Source organism: Peromyscus maniculatus, chromosome 3, assembly GCF_049852395.1.
Source record: "Peromyscus maniculatus bairdii isolate BWxNUB_F1_BW_parent chromosome 3, HU_Pman_BW_mat_3.1, whole genome shotgun sequence".
Classification (NCBI taxonomy): domain Eukaryota; kingdom Metazoa; phylum Chordata; class Mammalia; order Rodentia; family Cricetidae; genus Peromyscus; species Peromyscus maniculatus.
The window spans coordinates 111,901,940-111,917,914 of NC_134854.1; the positions used below are offsets into that span (position 1 = coordinate 111,901,940).

At 56.8% G+C, this 15,975-nt stretch overlaps 1 protein-coding gene across 1 annotated transcript in view; it reads right to left on the bottom strand.

Annotated features, from left to right (window-relative positions):
• Positions 1 to 1,924: 1,924 nt before the first annotated feature.
• Positions 1,925 to 15,975, bottom strand: part of Plxna1 (plexin A1) — a 46,717-nt gene continuing 32,666 nt past the window's right edge. Inside the window, exons 23-32 of the mRNA XM_076567316.1 lie at positions 15,901 to 15,967; positions 10,692 to 10,838; positions 10,420 to 10,579; positions 9,785 to 9,888; positions 9,432 to 9,528; positions 8,896 to 9,086; positions 8,608 to 8,777; positions 6,516 to 6,728; positions 6,282 to 6,432; positions 1,925 to 5,064 (exon numbers count right to left, since the gene is read on the bottom strand). Of these exons, the coding sequence (XP_076423431.1) occupies positions 4,969 to 5,064; positions 6,282 to 6,432; positions 6,516 to 6,728; positions 8,608 to 8,777; positions 8,896 to 9,086; positions 9,432 to 9,528; positions 9,785 to 9,888; positions 10,420 to 10,579; positions 10,692 to 10,838; positions 15,901 to 15,967 (1,396 nt within the window). The 3' untranslated portion in view covers positions 1,925 to 4,968. The remainder of the gene's footprint in view (positions 5,065 to 6,281; positions 6,433 to 6,515; positions 6,729 to 8,607; positions 8,778 to 8,895; positions 9,087 to 9,431; positions 9,529 to 9,784; positions 9,889 to 10,419; positions 10,580 to 10,691; positions 10,839 to 15,900; positions 15,968 to 15,975) is intronic.

The following is a 15,975-nucleotide window of genomic DNA, read 5'->3' on the forward strand; positions in this document are numbered from 1 at the left end:
GGCCTCCTCTAAAATTAGTTAACATTGGCTGATTGCTACCAGCCCGGGCCACACTGAAGAAACAACCATGCCATGGCCAGATCTGCCCTGTATTGTATCTTGGGCCCAGCATAGCCTGAAGAAGCTATTGTCTCCGAGAACCTCACTCCAGGAGACCTAGACACCCAGCCAGGTGTGGCCTGTCATCTCGTGGATGGACCTGCCAGAGATGTCTGCCACACACCAACAACCCCAGTGCTCTGGTGGACTGGACATAGGCATGTGCCCAAGAGAATGCAGGCGCCTCCCATCAGCCTCCAATGGCCAGTCCTTTAGCCACCAAGAGTAAACCAGGTCAGTTGCTGGCTTTCCAGGGGCTGGCATCCCCATTCCTCTGCAGGTAGCCCGTCTTGGCTTCTGTCTCATACAGGCTTCTCCTAGGTCTTCACATTGACCCTGGTACCTAGGTCACTCCTGCCTCTGCAAATGGTCCTTCCCTCCTCTGGGACTCCATTCTTTCCCCAGAGGCCATCTCCTGCCCCTGGATGGTTTGGTTCTTGATATGGCCCTCTGAGCCTCAGCTAGACTTCCTCCATGTACCCAAATCTATCAGCAGACATCTTCCTCATACCTCTGGCCTGGTTATCATTCCAGCTCACTGCTTTGTTCTCTGCGGGAACCATGGCTACTCTGGGGCCCAGGAGAGATACAGCAAAACACCTTGTTGATCCCGAGTTGAGGGCTGGCCTTGAACTCTGCCACCCAGACCCTTTGGCTGCCCTGCTCAGAGCCACCACAGCCCTGCCTTCTATGCGCTGTGTGGTAATCAGACCATGCTTGCCCTAATCATGCTTGATCACCCCGTGCAGGGGCACTGATTGCTGCTTTGAGAGGCTGCCTCACTCCTGGGTGGCAGAGCCAGAGCCCTTGGCAGCCTAACGAGGGTAATTGAGGCAGGGCTGATTGTGCCACAAAGTCGGAAACGCTCAAGAGACAGAAACGGGCCATGTCACACCCCAAACGGGACCACATTTGCTAAATCTGTTTCCCATGCAATTTCATGGTGATTACGTTGCCTTTTTTTTTTTTTTTTTTTTAACCGAGCCGGCTGTCAGGACAGACCAGCTGAGAATGGAGAAGCACTGATTGTGATTTATGGAATGCCATCAGAGTCCAGAAAGGACCAGAATAAGACAGAGGCAGGCAGGGTGCTTCAGAGCACAGGGGAACCAGTGTGGCCTGGAACCTCTGCTCCCTGGCCTTGTGCAGGGGTGAACAACACAGCACAACATCAGACACGGGTCCTAGGCATTAGGATGCTCCCACGGAGGTGGAGCAAAGCACAGGCATGGGGAGCTGCCTCCTTCAGTGCTACTGCACCCAACTCCACACAACACTCTGTCCAGGTAAGAGGGGCAGGCCTGGGCCCCTGAGCCAAGCCATGCAACAGCAGAGACTGCAAAAACCCTTCACCCCATGAAACCGAATGAGTGTGCTCATGGGCTGTCTCACCCTAGGCCCCTTAGTGCAAGGCCATGCATGCACTTCTGGGTTGCCCTGAACCCTGGGGATGGAACCTGCTTTTAGGTGAACAGGGCCTCAGGGGTCCAGCCTTATAGATGGTTATGTTCCCAATGAGGATTGTGCATGGTCCTGTCACACAGGCTACCATGAGGTTCCCTCTTTGACCTTGCCTGAGCTCAGATGAGAGGGTATGCTGTTCGCATTTTCAGCCATAGATGAAGCTGATGTGACACATGGGTCTATTAGGTTTTTGGGTGCATTGACCCTGCATGTTCACACCAAGCCCCTAGTCTGGAGGACAGAGGTTCAGGGTGCCTGCTGCCATCTACGAGGTACTGCCCTGAGGATGTGATAAGCTCCCTATTTCTATGGCTACCTCTTGGATCCTTACCCCACTAGAATAAGACCCAGAGCCACGAGCTTTAGCAAAAATGTTTAATCTCTCCTTAATGTGTGTTTATTTACAAGTACTAAATCTGAAGAACCGTAAAATAGGAAATAGCCGTATATTTACACATCTGATGGCAGAGCATATCGGCTCTGCCGCTTCCAGAGAAGCAATGGCCGAGGCCTGGTCTACTCAGACCATCCAAATGACCGTTTTTTTTTTTGGGGGGGGGGGTGTAAAGGGAGTGTTCTGCGGCATTAAAGGACAGCTAATCATGGGCTTCACCTTAAAAATATCTTTCTCTCTCTAAATATATCTACTCTAGCTTGTGTAGCACCGATGTGAGCCACCAGATCCAAACTGGGGGAACTGGAGAAGGGGGTGGCGGTTCGGGCCCCTCTGTACCAACAGAGGTTATTGGCCTGTGCCTGGGACTCAATGCTGTGCCTCTTGGGGACACATCAAGGCCCTTATCCCTGCTGCCCTGTTTAGCTGTCCGACCATAAGAGGGTGGGGCAGCTGGAGAGCACAGGGCCAGCCCAAGGCATGTGGAGGCCAGGCACCCAGGCTCAACTTTTAACAGCCCAGGTACTCCTGAGTCTGGGTTCAAAGGGGAAAACCAGGCAGGAGGTTAGGGCTTTGGGGGACAGAGCCTATGTCAGGCCGGCAGTACCAAGAGTGTTAGGGCCAGGCTGGCTGGAATAGTGCTTGGCCACCTCCTTGGGCCTAGGACTGTAGAGGGTGGCCTTGAGCAGCTAGCCACCACTCAGTGCACAGGGGGCCCCAACCCAAGCTGTACCTAAGCTGGAGTGGAGCCCTTTGCAGGGTGCCGGAGATGGGTTGGCTCTTGAACACCAAGGACAAGCAGATGTCAGAGCCCAGGCCAGGAGGGGCAGGGAGGTGGGGCCTGGCCCTGATGGCTGTGCCGAGAAGATGCCTGGTGAGGCCAGCTAGGACAGCTCGCATGTAAACAGATACGCTAAAGTGCTTGCGAACAGATGCCCTAGGGAGGCTGCTCCAGGCTACCTCGCCACCCACCTGTGACACCCACATGGGTGAGGTGGCCTGGTAGGGTAGAGTGAGGTTGACCCATTCTAAGGGAGCCGGGGGCCTTGGGCAGGGCGGTGGGGCTGGATAGTGAAGGCATTAAGCCTAGAAGCTGTGCGTGGTCCAGGCAGAGCTGGAAGAACTGGGGGCTTCTATCTGAAGCCCACATCCAGGGAAGACTTTAGGGGAAACTGAGGCTCCCACCCAGGCACAGCCCGGAGGCATCGGAAGGAAGAGAGGGGGTATATCCATGGGTAAAACCCCAGGCAACAGGGGCTGAGAAACGGCTATATCCAGGCTGGCTAGACTTGGCTGAGCCCAGGATCAGCTCAAAGAGTTAGCCACACAGACACCTGACCGGAGCTCAGGGCCTCGGGTGCCCAGGCCCCTTGACAACCACGGAGGAGGAACTCCCTGAGTCCTTGCACCTGCCCCAGAGCAACCGAAAGGCGCAGCTCCAGTCTGACCTCCGCCCTGTCCCATCTGGCTCCCCAGCTTGGAATGTGAGGGACCACAAGGCTAGTAGCCCATGGACGTGGGGTACGCTTTCCCCAGCACTGAGGCTGGGTCTGGCCACAGTTAGCTGTCCCTTAAAATCCATTATAATCTTTAGTACCATCGAAAAAGTGAACTTGGAAAGGGGATAGGCCGCTCGCTTGCTTTCCCAATGACTAATTAATTTAAAAAACATAAAAAAGGGGTCTAACCACCTCTAGTATTCAACACTTGCAGTTCGAAAAGATCAACTCAGACTAAACGCTAGCACAGTCATGCAGGTCCACAGCCTCTGTACCCGAAGTTGGGGCACCCGGTGGCTTGGGCAGCGGCTTCTTCCGTCTGTGGGAGCAGAGGCCACATCAGACGGCAGCTCCAGGACCCGTGGCTTTGCTCTCTTCCGCCTGGGTTCCTCCTGAATTGCCTTCCTGTGTCTCCCCCTCAAGTAACTGTACAGCACCCCACTGGGGCCGGGCCACATATATATATATACACATACATATATATATATATGTACAGGGTCCATTAAAAATGTGTTCTGTTGCTCGTTGTGGGCAAAGGTGGACACAGCTGACCTCCGGTCCCTTGGGTCACTGTCCACGGCCAGCAGGTGCCCTGCCCCTAGCCCCCAGGGCAGAATGCAGCAGGATTTCTTGTTCCCTTAAAAAGCAGTACCCAGATGTCCCTCTGTTGGGGGCCCAGGACACTGCTGAGATGCCAGACTGGAAGCCATGGGGGAGTGTCGGGCAGGGAGGACAGAGGGTGCTGGGATGGTGGGCTGAGCCAGGAGCAGGAGGTGGGGAATAAATAATGGGAACATGCACTCTGACTGGAGCCCCAAGCCCGGAGGCTCCCAGAGGCACAGCCCTGAGGACAGAGAGGGGTTCGCCTAGCCGCTGTCCGCATGTCACTCGGGAGTGGGGTCTGCAGCCCCTCCATAGGAGGGGGGTAGGGCCTCTCCCCAGCAGAAGGATGTGGCACTCCAGCCTTGGCCGCGCAGAGCACGCGGTGAATCTGAGGGTGGTGGCAAGCACGGGGTGCTGGAGTAGAGGCTGGTAGGACGGTCCCAGGCTGGGGCTCATTTTGCCCAGCCCTGGGTATCTCACCTCTCCCTCAGACTCTGCCTGCTGGTAGCAGCTGGAGAAGCCAGGAACTGCAAACTGGTCCAGCTCCTTGTCCTGGTGCCCTCCCTCTGGAGGGCCTGGCCTTCTATCTCGGCCCCTCAGAGGCCACCTCTTTCCCAGGAAGGCCACCAGCAGCTCTTGCCAAGCAGCAAGTATCCCCGGGCAGGACCAGCCATGCTTTGCAATCCTTGCCCCAGGGCAGCAGGCCCTAGGTGCAGAGGTGGCTCAGCAGGAACCCTCACATCCACAGCGATAAAAATCGGCCCTGCACGGCAGGGAGAGGAAGGCGAGGGCCAGGACCCAGCTGCAGCCCCCACACCTGGCACTCGGTACAGGTGAGCCAAGGGCTTCTCCTGGGTCCCCCTTGCTGCCCTCCTGCTCTGCCTCCCGCTGGGTGGTCACTTCCAGGGCTCAGCTGCTCAGGGCCATTGTGTCCACCACCTGCTCCAGCTTGCTCCGAAGCCGCTGCCTTCGCGCCTGCTCATCTTTTTCCAGCGCTACCAGAATCTGCAAGGGGTGCAGGGGGCCCAGGGTGGGAAAGAGTCGGGGTTAGAGCTGGCTACCCACAGACATGGGCTGAAGGCTCGCAGGGAAGCCTGAATGGGCACTGCAAGTGACACTGCCAGGCCTAGGGGGGGATTTGGGGAGCAGTCAAAACGTGACTCTACCAGTTCCTAGCTGTGAAAACAGTTCTGATCCAGAGCCCTCCAGCCCTCCAGGGTGAGCCCCCGAGATCATGACTTCTACCCTCATCCCCTTACCACCAGGCCCTGGCCCCAGGCCCTGACCTCTCCCAGCCCACCCTTCTGGGGCTTGTGTGTGCGGTCCATAGCAGCACTTGACCCCCTCCCATCTGTGTGACATGGTCACTGACCTCTCCTGTTGCTGCCTTTCTTATGCTCTTAGGTTGTCTTGAGGATCACACCTCTACCTACAGTCATCTGGCTCCCCGTACCTCAGTCTGTGTGGGAGCCCAGGCTCAGAGTCCCATCCTATGCCCTCAATCACTACAGCCTGTGAGCCCTTCCATGGCTGGTGTGGTGCCCAGAGCCCTTCTGAGTCCACAGGTCCATGGCCTTAGACCTGTCTGTGGCTTCCCACCTCTAGACAGGCTGCCAGGCTATCCGCCTCATTGGCTCAGCCCAGCCAGCAGACACAACCTCTTCTAGACCTATAACAATCCATCTGTCTCAGGGACATAGCCAAGTTCAAAGCCTCTACGCCCAGGTAACCCTGGCCTGTGTACATCTCCTGTCTGTCCCCAGTAGGCCCTAGCTCAGCCATGTGGACTCTAGGGATCTTAGCCAGACAGGCCACTTTGCCTCAGTGCCTTGGCACTGCCCATACATGCCCAGCCCCTGGCTATTTGCACCCATATGCTCTAGCCCAGAGTAGAGACAAGTCACCCCAGAGATGAGCCAGGGACCTGTTCCTTGGCGAAGGACAAGGAGCTTCCTGGCAGTTCCGCTCCAAGTCAGAAGACGCTGACAGCTTGTGCCTAGCCCCAGAGAGAGCATCTAACCCATTAAACTCTGTTATAGGCCCACAGCTATGCCCCCTGCCCCAGAAACCATTCTGTATGCCCAGAATCTCTGCTTTCCTTATCGTCCCAGAAACAGCTAGGTGGTCAGGTGCAAAAGCAAGTATTGGGCCAGCTCTGAGATGCAGGTGGGGTGGGGTGGGGTGGGGCAGGGGGATCCGGGGTGGGGGGTGGGGGGGCACACCTCATCCTTGTACTTGGCGATGTAGGAGTAGATCTCATGCAGAGCACTCATGCTGTTGAACTGGCTGAGATGCAGCCGGGACTGCTCTGCTAGGTAGGCGCTCATGTCTTGGTCACTGATGGCAGGCATCTTGGCAATGTCAGCATAGTACCTGACAGTACGCGGCATGGTCAGCACGAGTGGGGTCACAGGGCCTGTCCACCCACCAACCTGTGCCTCCTGCCGGCCACCCACCTTTCGACCCAGCTCTTGTAGTTGGGGATGTCCTTAGCGTAGAGCAACTTGTTGGAGGGTGAGTCTTTGCCCAGCTTGTGCTCTGACGTAGAGCAGGAGTCCATGAAGGTCTGCGCCACCACCGAGAGGCAGGCATCCGTGATGCTGTTCTTGTGGATGTCAAACACAAACTGTGGGTTCTTGATCACATTCACCCAGAAGCGCAGGGGCAGGCTGTGGACGAACAGGCCCAAGACTGCTTAGAAGGGCCTCTTCTGTACCCCACTTTCATTCTGTACAGCAGCTAGGAGTGTGGCCAACCATCCCACAGGCTGGACGCTCTCCTCCAGAGAATGAGTGGATGTCCACATGCTCAAGTGGGGCAGACCCCGCACCCTACTGGCCAGGCAGGACATGCTGCCCACAACCTGGTACCTCCCAGAGCATTATCCCACATGTCCAGCTTATGTACAGGGCCATTCCTGACGTCTGCACACTGGCTTTTATCGCTGCTTCTGTGCTCAGCCCCAGTCCGAGGACGTACGCCTTAACACCACCCTCTCTGCCCTCCAATGCCTCAGACAGCCTTGGCCAGGCAATTATCACACACGCTGTTCAAACAGAAACTAAATGAAACTGAAGACTGAGGTTGTTGGTGACCACAGGCGTGTGCCAAGACTGGTCACTCTACATGGCTGAGACAGCTGCTCTAGAGTAAATCTAGAAGATTCCACACAGCAGAGTGATGCTGGCGGGTGCTGACCTACAGCAGTCCCCCTCTTGCTGAGGCTCAACAGGCACCACAGATGGGTCTGGGGCTTTGGCTCCCACAGTCCTGGAGGGAGGCAACAGATAAATGCCAAGAGGATGGTGAGGGTGGAGAGAGAAGGGGCGAGCGGAGAGAAAGAAGGGGCGAGCGGAGAGAAAGAAGGGGCGAGCGGAGAGAAGGGGAGAGCGGAGAGAAGGGGTGAGTGGAGAGAAGGGGCGAGCGGAGAGAAAGAAGGGGCGAGCGGAGAGAAGGAAGGGGCGAGCGGAGAGAAAGAAGGGGCGACGAAGAGAGAGAAGGGGCGAGCGGAGAGAAGGAAGGGGCGAGCGGAGAGAAGGGGCGAGCGGAGAGAAAGAAGGGGCGAGCGGAGAGAAAGAAGGGGCGGGCGGAGAGAAAGAAGGGGTGAGTGGAGAGAAGGGGCGAGCGGAGAGAAAGAAGGGGCACAGGCTCTGTGCTGAGGCCAGGGCCATCCAGCACACCAGGCCGAGGGACGGGAGACTAGGGAAGCTGATGACCCACTGGACTTGGAGGTCAGAGCACAAGTCCAGGGCCTAAGGAGCTAACGAGGGTGGGCACGACGAGGGGTATGCCCTGGGGGGAACGCAGAGTGGGGTCCTGGAGGGGAAGGAAGGAGCTGGTGACACAGGGTCCACCCTTGGCAGGGAGGAAAGCCAACTGACCAGTCTTCAGTCCAAGTGGCCTTCCTCTAAACTTGTGGGTTACTAAGGGGGTGGGAAGACCACACACAGGGGCGGAGCCTGCTGCCGGGTCAGGGCTGCACATAGGAGAAGCTCACGGCTAGACTGCAGGCAGCTACGGCTGGTTCACAAGTAAAGGTAGTCTATGCTGGGAAAAGGAAGGTCAGAGCTGAGCACATCAGTAGTCATGGGGAGCACTGAAATGAACCCACTGGGGTCTGGGGTGGCCTCAACTCTCACTGGCGGTACTCAACTTTCAGCTGCAGAACAGAGCTCCATACTTACTGCCATGTGACCTCAGAGTGGCCTTTTAGAGCCATCTCTGCCCAGACGCCAGCACTATACATCACTGAGCACACGCTTGTAAGATGAATATCGCTTCCTCCATGCTATCAATTGGCTCTGGCCTACTAAGCCGTTTTTTACACGGCAGTCCCTCACCCAAGGAGCTCTATACTACTCGATAGGCCAGAGTAGCAGTGTGACAGGATCCAGGGCTGGAAACTGGGAAGGCCCAGGGAGATCCTGGCACCGTAGGGCCTGGCCCACTCTGCCTTGCCCTGGCAGTCCCACCCTGGTGGTGCCTGCCCACACTCTGCCTTGCCCTGGCAGTCCCACCCTGGTGGTGCCTGCCCCCCAGCAGCCGCACCAATTGCTCTTCCAGGTGTGGCGCACATCAGAGTCGTGGATCTGGTGCTTGTCGGCCTGCTCGTCCAAGAAGTCAAACATGTACTTGATGGCCAGAGGCAGGGCAGAGCCACGGTGTGCTGTGCTGAAGATGGTCTCAAACAGGTCATCCACGAACTTCTGCAGTGTGCCCTGCGGGATGAGGTGCTGAGCTTCAGAGCCGTCCAGGGCACCAACCTCTTAGGTGACCTCAACAGGTCTGCAGCTCTCCATTTGGCCTTGTGTTTTGGGCCTACCCCCATACACCTACCTTGGTGGCCAGCAGCCTTGTCAGGTAGATCTCGGAGACCATCTTGCTGCCACGGTCGCCCTCGCGTTGGTCCAGGTGGTCGTGGTTCTTTACCAGGTGCCACAGCTTTGTGCCACTTTCCAGGTCTGGCGTGATCATGGGTGTTCGTGAGCGTAGGCTGTCGGGGCTACTGGCTGTACGCAGCATGCTCTCTGCAGGAATAGCCTGTCAGCTGGCAGGGCCATTTCCCTGACCCGTGGCCAGATCCTGCCCCACCCAGCCAGTTTCCCCTCAGAATCTGGGGCACTAAGGCTCCTTCTGGGTATGCTGGGAATGACCACTGTGGCCACATGAGCGCATGAGGTTGCTTGGTTACAGGTTATGGGGAGAGACACCGCTTCCAAATTGAAGGGAAGGCTGTGAATTGCAGTGACAGGCTACAGCCATGTCCCTTTAGTCCTGTCACTCAACACACCACGGCAGAGCATAGGAAGAAGGGTATCAGTCCAGGTCCACTGCCCACCCACTACCCGGTTGCAACCCTGCTGGCCCCTCACCGTATCTGCTGAGGGACTTAGTGAAGGTGGAGGAGTTGGAGATGTTGTAGGCAGATGTCTGCTTGGGTACTAGTGCCACCGATGAGCCATCTGTCACCTGTGCGCAGATGTCAAGGATATGAGTTCCCAGGATGCCAAGATGTCCTGCCCAACATGGGGCACCTAAAGACACCCCTGGCCCTGGAGGGAGTCAGTCATGCCACCACTCTGAGTCTCCATCAGGACGGTTCAGGGCAGATAATCCCTTGGGCACGGCACAGTCCACACCTGGCTGGACATGTTCCAGTTTAGGGGAAGGAAAGCCCACATAGTGACCATAGTTGGGGGGCCTGGTTCCTGGATGGTGGGGTCACCTGATAGTGAGCCAGAGTGTTCAGCCTCTTCCAGTCGTTGTCAATTTTGGTGGTAACGTCCTCGTCCTGAAGGATGATGCGTGCCATGCGGCCCTGGCGCCACTCTACAGGAAGGAGGGTATTGGAGGCGGGCCTTCCCTCGTTCCTTCCCTTCTACCCAAGCGCCTCACTCTATCAAAGGAGTGGGGGAGACGCGAAGGCAGGGAGGGGCTTGCTCTGTACTTGGGGAAGAGCCTGGGGTAGAGCTGAGGCCCTCAGCTCCATTCACTGGCTTAGAGGTGGGACAGTCACAGGCTAGCCCTTCATCTGGATGAGCCTAAGAGGTAGGTCCTGTTTTATAGGTCCCAGGCCCAGCCTTTCCAGCTCCATCTGCCACAGGATCCCAGCACTGCGTCCCACCTCTTTCACCTTCCCCCAATGCAAAGGCCTGTCCCCTCAGCTCTGACTTCAATATCACATTCATGGCCTGCATCTTTTCCTGCATCACTTTACCCTGGCCTGCAGACCCCAGCTTACACTGTCACCTCCCTTGCAGCCTTTCTGTTGGATGGCAGGCATCCCCTACCATCAGGACAGCTGGCACTAGGGGACTGGCCTCTGACCAGAACATACAGGAACACTTGCCCGCCACTCACCCAGGTCCATGTCCCCAGCCTTGGGCCGTTGTGAGTAAGGCACACCCTTGTACACAGCATCCAGTAGCTTCTCCTTGACCTGTGTCACGGTGTCGCAGTTCAGCCCCTTCACGGGAACCTCAGGCGCATTCTCATTCTCGGGGTTCACACAGTTCAGGGTCTGTGTGTGAGGAGGGTGGTACGGCAGCATTAGCCCCGCCCCTTGCTTCTGGTGGTCCTGCTCACCCAATTCAGTGTCACTGGAAGGGGAGGACCCAGGACTGGGGGCTCACCAGGGTCTTGTAGTCAATCTGCTGCCGAATGAGCTTGTCCTCACTCAGAGAGTAGCGGGCCTCCCCTGTGATGGCGTCAATGGGGCCCTTCTCCATCTGCTGCTTGATGGCACAGTAGAGCATGAAGAGCGGCTCCCCAGCACACTCCTGTGTAGACGCAAGGGCGTGAGGTTAGGTCAGGACCTAGTCAGCCCTTTACGGGCTATCTAGTTGCTTCCAACAGCTTCGTCTCCTCTTAGGAGGCAAGCCTGTCTCTGGAGCCAGCATTGGGCAAGGGAATCTAGTGAGCAACCACCCCAGAGTCCTTGTGACCGTAGATACAGAAATCCTTGATAAGTACAGTGGTACAAGTTAAGGGCAGGTACACATGGACAACATAATCTTGGAAGGGAGAAGAAGGCAGGTGGATTCGGGCCTGCAGTCTCCTTGGTGGGCCCTGCCTGAGCTCACCGCACACCAGGTGTGATCATGATCTGATGGGTGTCTAGGGACCCACCTAGCCACAAGCCCAGCATCACTAAGACCATGCTTTCACCATGAGCATCAGCATAAACATGCTGACTTCTGAGGCTCCTCACCACCAAGGGGCAAAGGAACCCACAATCTGGTGCCAAGAAGAAATGGGGGCTGACGGGGGTGGGGTGGGGTGGGGTGGGGGCCCTGTGCTACCTGTCACCCCTCACTGCAGGTGTGGGGCCTTTGCCCTGTCCCTTTATCCCCCTTAGGTCCTCCCCGGTCCTGGACTGAGCCACAGCACAGTGTGGGGGAGGCAGTCACTGCTGCGAGCTGAATGAAGGAAAAGTGATCACAGGAAAGGCTCGCATCACTCAGCGAGGTGAAGGAAGCAGCTGGCTGGAGCTCAGGCTGGTCCCATGGCTCTGAAAGCCCGCCCCTGACCCCTGGCGTCACTCTTCACAGTGGCCAGTGGTTGAGAATGCCCAGGCATGGGGCTGGCCCAGGTGGGTCCTTGGCAAGCCCACAGCGACTCTGCTCCTGGACCCAGATGCTCTAGACCCTTGTTAGCATCTGAGGTAATTAAAGAGACAGCTGCTAAGGAACGGCCAGGAGCATAGATCATCGGAGACCTTCCGACAACACTCCTGTCTTTGAAATTATGTTTCATTTGCAAACTTGGCTTCATTAAGTCAGCCAGGGAGGAGGAGGGAGGGGGAGCAGGTTGGGACTCGGAGCCATCAAAGCTGCCTCTTTCGGCAAACACTACCTCATAACGTCTCCCCAGATTAGATGTCTGCCCTGAGGTTCCTAAGCACAGAAAAAGGAGCAGAGGAGGCAGGCAAGGTGCCCAAAGTTTGAACGCAGACCCACCCAACCCTAATGCATTTGCCCGGGAAAAGCCAGGGCTTCCTAGAGAAAGCTCCGACTCAGCCAGGCAGCTCCTCAGACCCAGAAGTCCCCCTGCCAGCCCAGACCATCACTTTCACCAGGCCTGCCAAGACTGTGAAAGAGCAATCAGAGATGAGACCCAGGAAGGAGGCGGGCCCAGAAAGAAGCTGTCCTAAGCCCAAGGCCTTCCTCTCTCTGGGCCTCATTTCCCAGTCCCGTGACAAGGAGAAGGTAGGGCCTCTGATTCCTCTCAACCCTGTGGAGGGGCAGAGAATGGCCCTTTCATACAGAGAGGCAACAGAGGAAGAAGACAGCTCAGTAAATGAGGCAGAGCAGCAGCTTTCCCATCTGCAAGGGAAGTCAAGGCAGATCCCTACCTCACGCCACACGTCATCTCTACCACAGAGCTGCAAATGATGGAATGCTGGCATTTAAAACAACACCAACAACACAACACAACGACAAACCTACATACACTAAAGAAAATAACCCTAGAAAACACACAAATGTTGCTTCAAAGAGGAGAGTGGCTGGTCAAGCGAGAGATTGAGCTTGTTAAATAAATGCCAGCCGAAGCATGTCCATCCACAAGTACTCATCTATGGCGATGGAGTCAGTGGCACCCAGGCCAGGAAAGATTCTTAGAGTCAGCACATCTGATGTTGCAAATGAGTATGCCTGGTCAGCTCCGGGCACTCTGGAAGCTGACTGTGCTGATGTGACAGAAGACAGTGGAACTGACAAGGCAGTGGTCACACTGTGTGCCAGCTTACCCGACAATGTGGGCCTGACTCTAGCTGGACAGGGGACTGGAGGGAGTGAGGCACGACGCAAAGCACATGGTGTGACAGAGAAGGAAGCCTGCGGAGCAAGGTGCAGGAGCACCAGGACTTGTGGTGCAAAGCACTCAGGATGGGCGTGGCTGCCCGTACGTAGCTTGGGAGGCTGAGGCAGGGGGTTCACTTAAGCCAGACCGCAGACCAGAGTGACACCTCAGCCAGACCTCAGGACAAAATCTAACAAAACCTGTTCCTCTACCTGCAGACATTTGCTTCAGTTCAGAACCTGCCTGGGATGGCATGCACTGAATACTGATGGCTGTGACCACCAGAGCTGGGGCCCTGCCCCTTTACCTCACAGGTGCTGTTGACAGTGCAGTGGCAGGTAGGAAGAGCACCCACCTCACTCACGCATTCTAGTCACGGGTATCTGTGGGGCAGGGGGTGGGCTCAGACCCTGCCCACGTGCAAACTCACGAAGCCTTCGACCAAACCCCATGCCTTCTGCTTCCTCTTCCACGGTCCCCAGTACAAACTGAACTGTGTGTGCGGTGCGGCTGTGCAGCCCGAGGCGGAAGTTCCACTTCCAGGCAGGCACGGGCCACGCTCCTGAGTGGCTTACGACAGCACATCTGCACTTGTGTAACAGTTCCCCACTGCACACTGTGGACTGCAGCTGACCAAGCAATGGCCCGAAGGAAAAAAAGCAGTGGCTGTGCGGGGTCATGGAGACCACACACGCCTGTCAACACTCAGGTCTGCAGCCACACGGTGGAATTAGCCAGCCACGCAAGGGTGTGGCGGATGACTTCCCCACGGCAGTGAAATTCAGAGCAGAAATGATAAAGGTGGCAGCGTGGAGGGTGGGGAGAGGGACAAGAAGCGGATCCTGAAGACGGATTTCAGTTTCACAAGGCAAACGGTGCAGATGGTGGCGGCAGGGGCTACACTTTACAGATGTACTAACTCCAGGTACCTGTACGCGAGACACTCAGGAGGCTGAGGCACAAGGGGCGTGAGTTCGAGGCCAGCCTGGGCTATTTAGGGAGGCCTTGTCTCACATAATAAGAAGAGGGTTGTTGGGATGACTCAGAGAGTAAGGGAGCCTGCTACCAACCCTGACAACCGCGGGGGTCCAATCCCTGAGACCCACACGGCCGAAGGAGAGAACCAACCCCTGCAAGCTGTCCTCTGACCTCCCCATGCGTCGCAGTATACACCCACATAATAAGGAAATACACGTGTAATTTAAAAAGTTTAAAAGGTAGGTATATTTGAATCCAATAAAACCGTTTTTAAGTCTGTGGCACGTTAAAAAGAGACCAGCTGTTGAGCCATGAAAGGGTGGAGGAACTTGTCTCGTGACTGAAAGCAACTGCCCTGGAAAGCTTTGTAGTATGTGGCTCAAGCCTTAAACTCCAGAGATGGCAGAACTCTGGGGCAGGAGGAGGGTCTGGCGGCCAGCTCAGGGAAGAGAGGCACTCAAGTGTATCCTCTCTCAGCACTTTAGGGCAAAAGCCTGTGAAGAGGCCTATGTGTGGCTCAGTGGCCACAGGCAGGGATGGAACAGGCCTAGGTCAGCCTGAGCCTACTCCTGGGGCAGCAAGGCTCCAGCATGGCCCCCTGTGGCCAGCCTGGCCTTGCGTATGTGGAGTTTCAGTTTCCACTGCACAGCAAAAAGGCCCCACAAAAAGCAGAGCTGAGAGGAGACCCCAAGCTCCCTGGCCAGGGCCTAAGAGTGGACCTGGGGCAGGGGGCAGCCGTTTCCCTTAAGCTCGGCTTCCCTCTTCTTGCTACCCTTCAGCTGTCTTGCCCTCCACCCCCATCCTTCTCACATCCCTGAGTGCCCTGAGACGCCAATGTCCCTCCACGAGGCTGTCCCAGACGTCTGACAGGCTCGGCTCCCTCTGCCCCACAGTGGCAGCTGCAGGGCCAGCTCCACCGGCTTCCAGAGGCAGCCGGCCTCCCCACACTGTAGCAGTAGACACTCCAGAGCTGGCTCAGGATCTGAGACCCAGAGTGGTGAACTGCACCCGCTCCTGGGTGTGGAGAATGAGGATCAAACGGGGTCAGCACGTGTCAAGACCCAGCATGGGCACAGCTGCTGGAATGCCTGAGCCTTTGCTCTGCCTTGCTCCTTCTGGTTCACAGAGCCTGCTTTAATGAGCATGTAAATAACTGTCCACGGGGCAGCAGTTTCGTAGGAGATATGCCCATTAGCTATCATGGGGGCTGCTGTGCAGACTCCCTTCTCCCCAGCTGTCCCTGTGCCTCCAGGTCCCTTTCCTCTATCTCTGCTCCTCCAGCCCTCCTGACGCGCTCCTCACGACCACTGCTGTCTCTTCCTGCTATCTCCTATCTACTGGCTCTCCTCTCATCAAGCAAAGGCATGCCACCAGGGAGGGATCTGCTCTGAGCAGACTCAGGGGCCACCACTTCTGGGCCAGCCAGCCAGAGCTCAGCAGCAGCCTACTAGGGGAGGACCGTGCAGAGGTCGAGACAGCAGCAGCCCCACCTCTGCCCACTGTATCCACAGAGCACTGGCCAGGCCTGATGTGCATAGGTTATGCTACCTGGGAGACCCACGGTCACACTTGTGGCATGTATCCCATTGGCCAGGAGGTTAAGGGAAGCCAGAAAGCGGCAAGGGACTGTGTGGTTATCCAGTCTCCTACGTGCAGGCAACCAGTTCAACCAACCAGCCCACCCTGGCACCTGCTGGGCTCTGGGGAGCCAGAAGCCCAGTGTGGACTCCCACCCTACCATGGACTGTACACAGAGCTCTTGAGGGTCAGTGTCAGGTGCAATCCCCGTCCGGAGCCTCGTAGCTAGCTCCAGACGTCAAGTGGAGACCCGAGCTTATAGCCAAACTCCAGTCCAGGCACTAACTCCAGAGTGTGAATGCCTACCTTACTGGTGGCAAGGGTCGGAACAGGAAACAGAAGCAAGGGGTCTGGGTTGCTGGGCTGGGACACTCACACCCGGGCTCTGACCTTGTACCTCCTTGGACATTCCACCCCACTCAGCCCCTGCCCTCCATTCACTGGACCCCTGAGGCTCAGCTGGCCCTACATGGAGCCACCTACCTTGAGGAACTTATACAAAAGGAAGGTGAACCAGTTGGTCAGCATCTTCTCGGCCACTGATTCAGTCCTACGGGA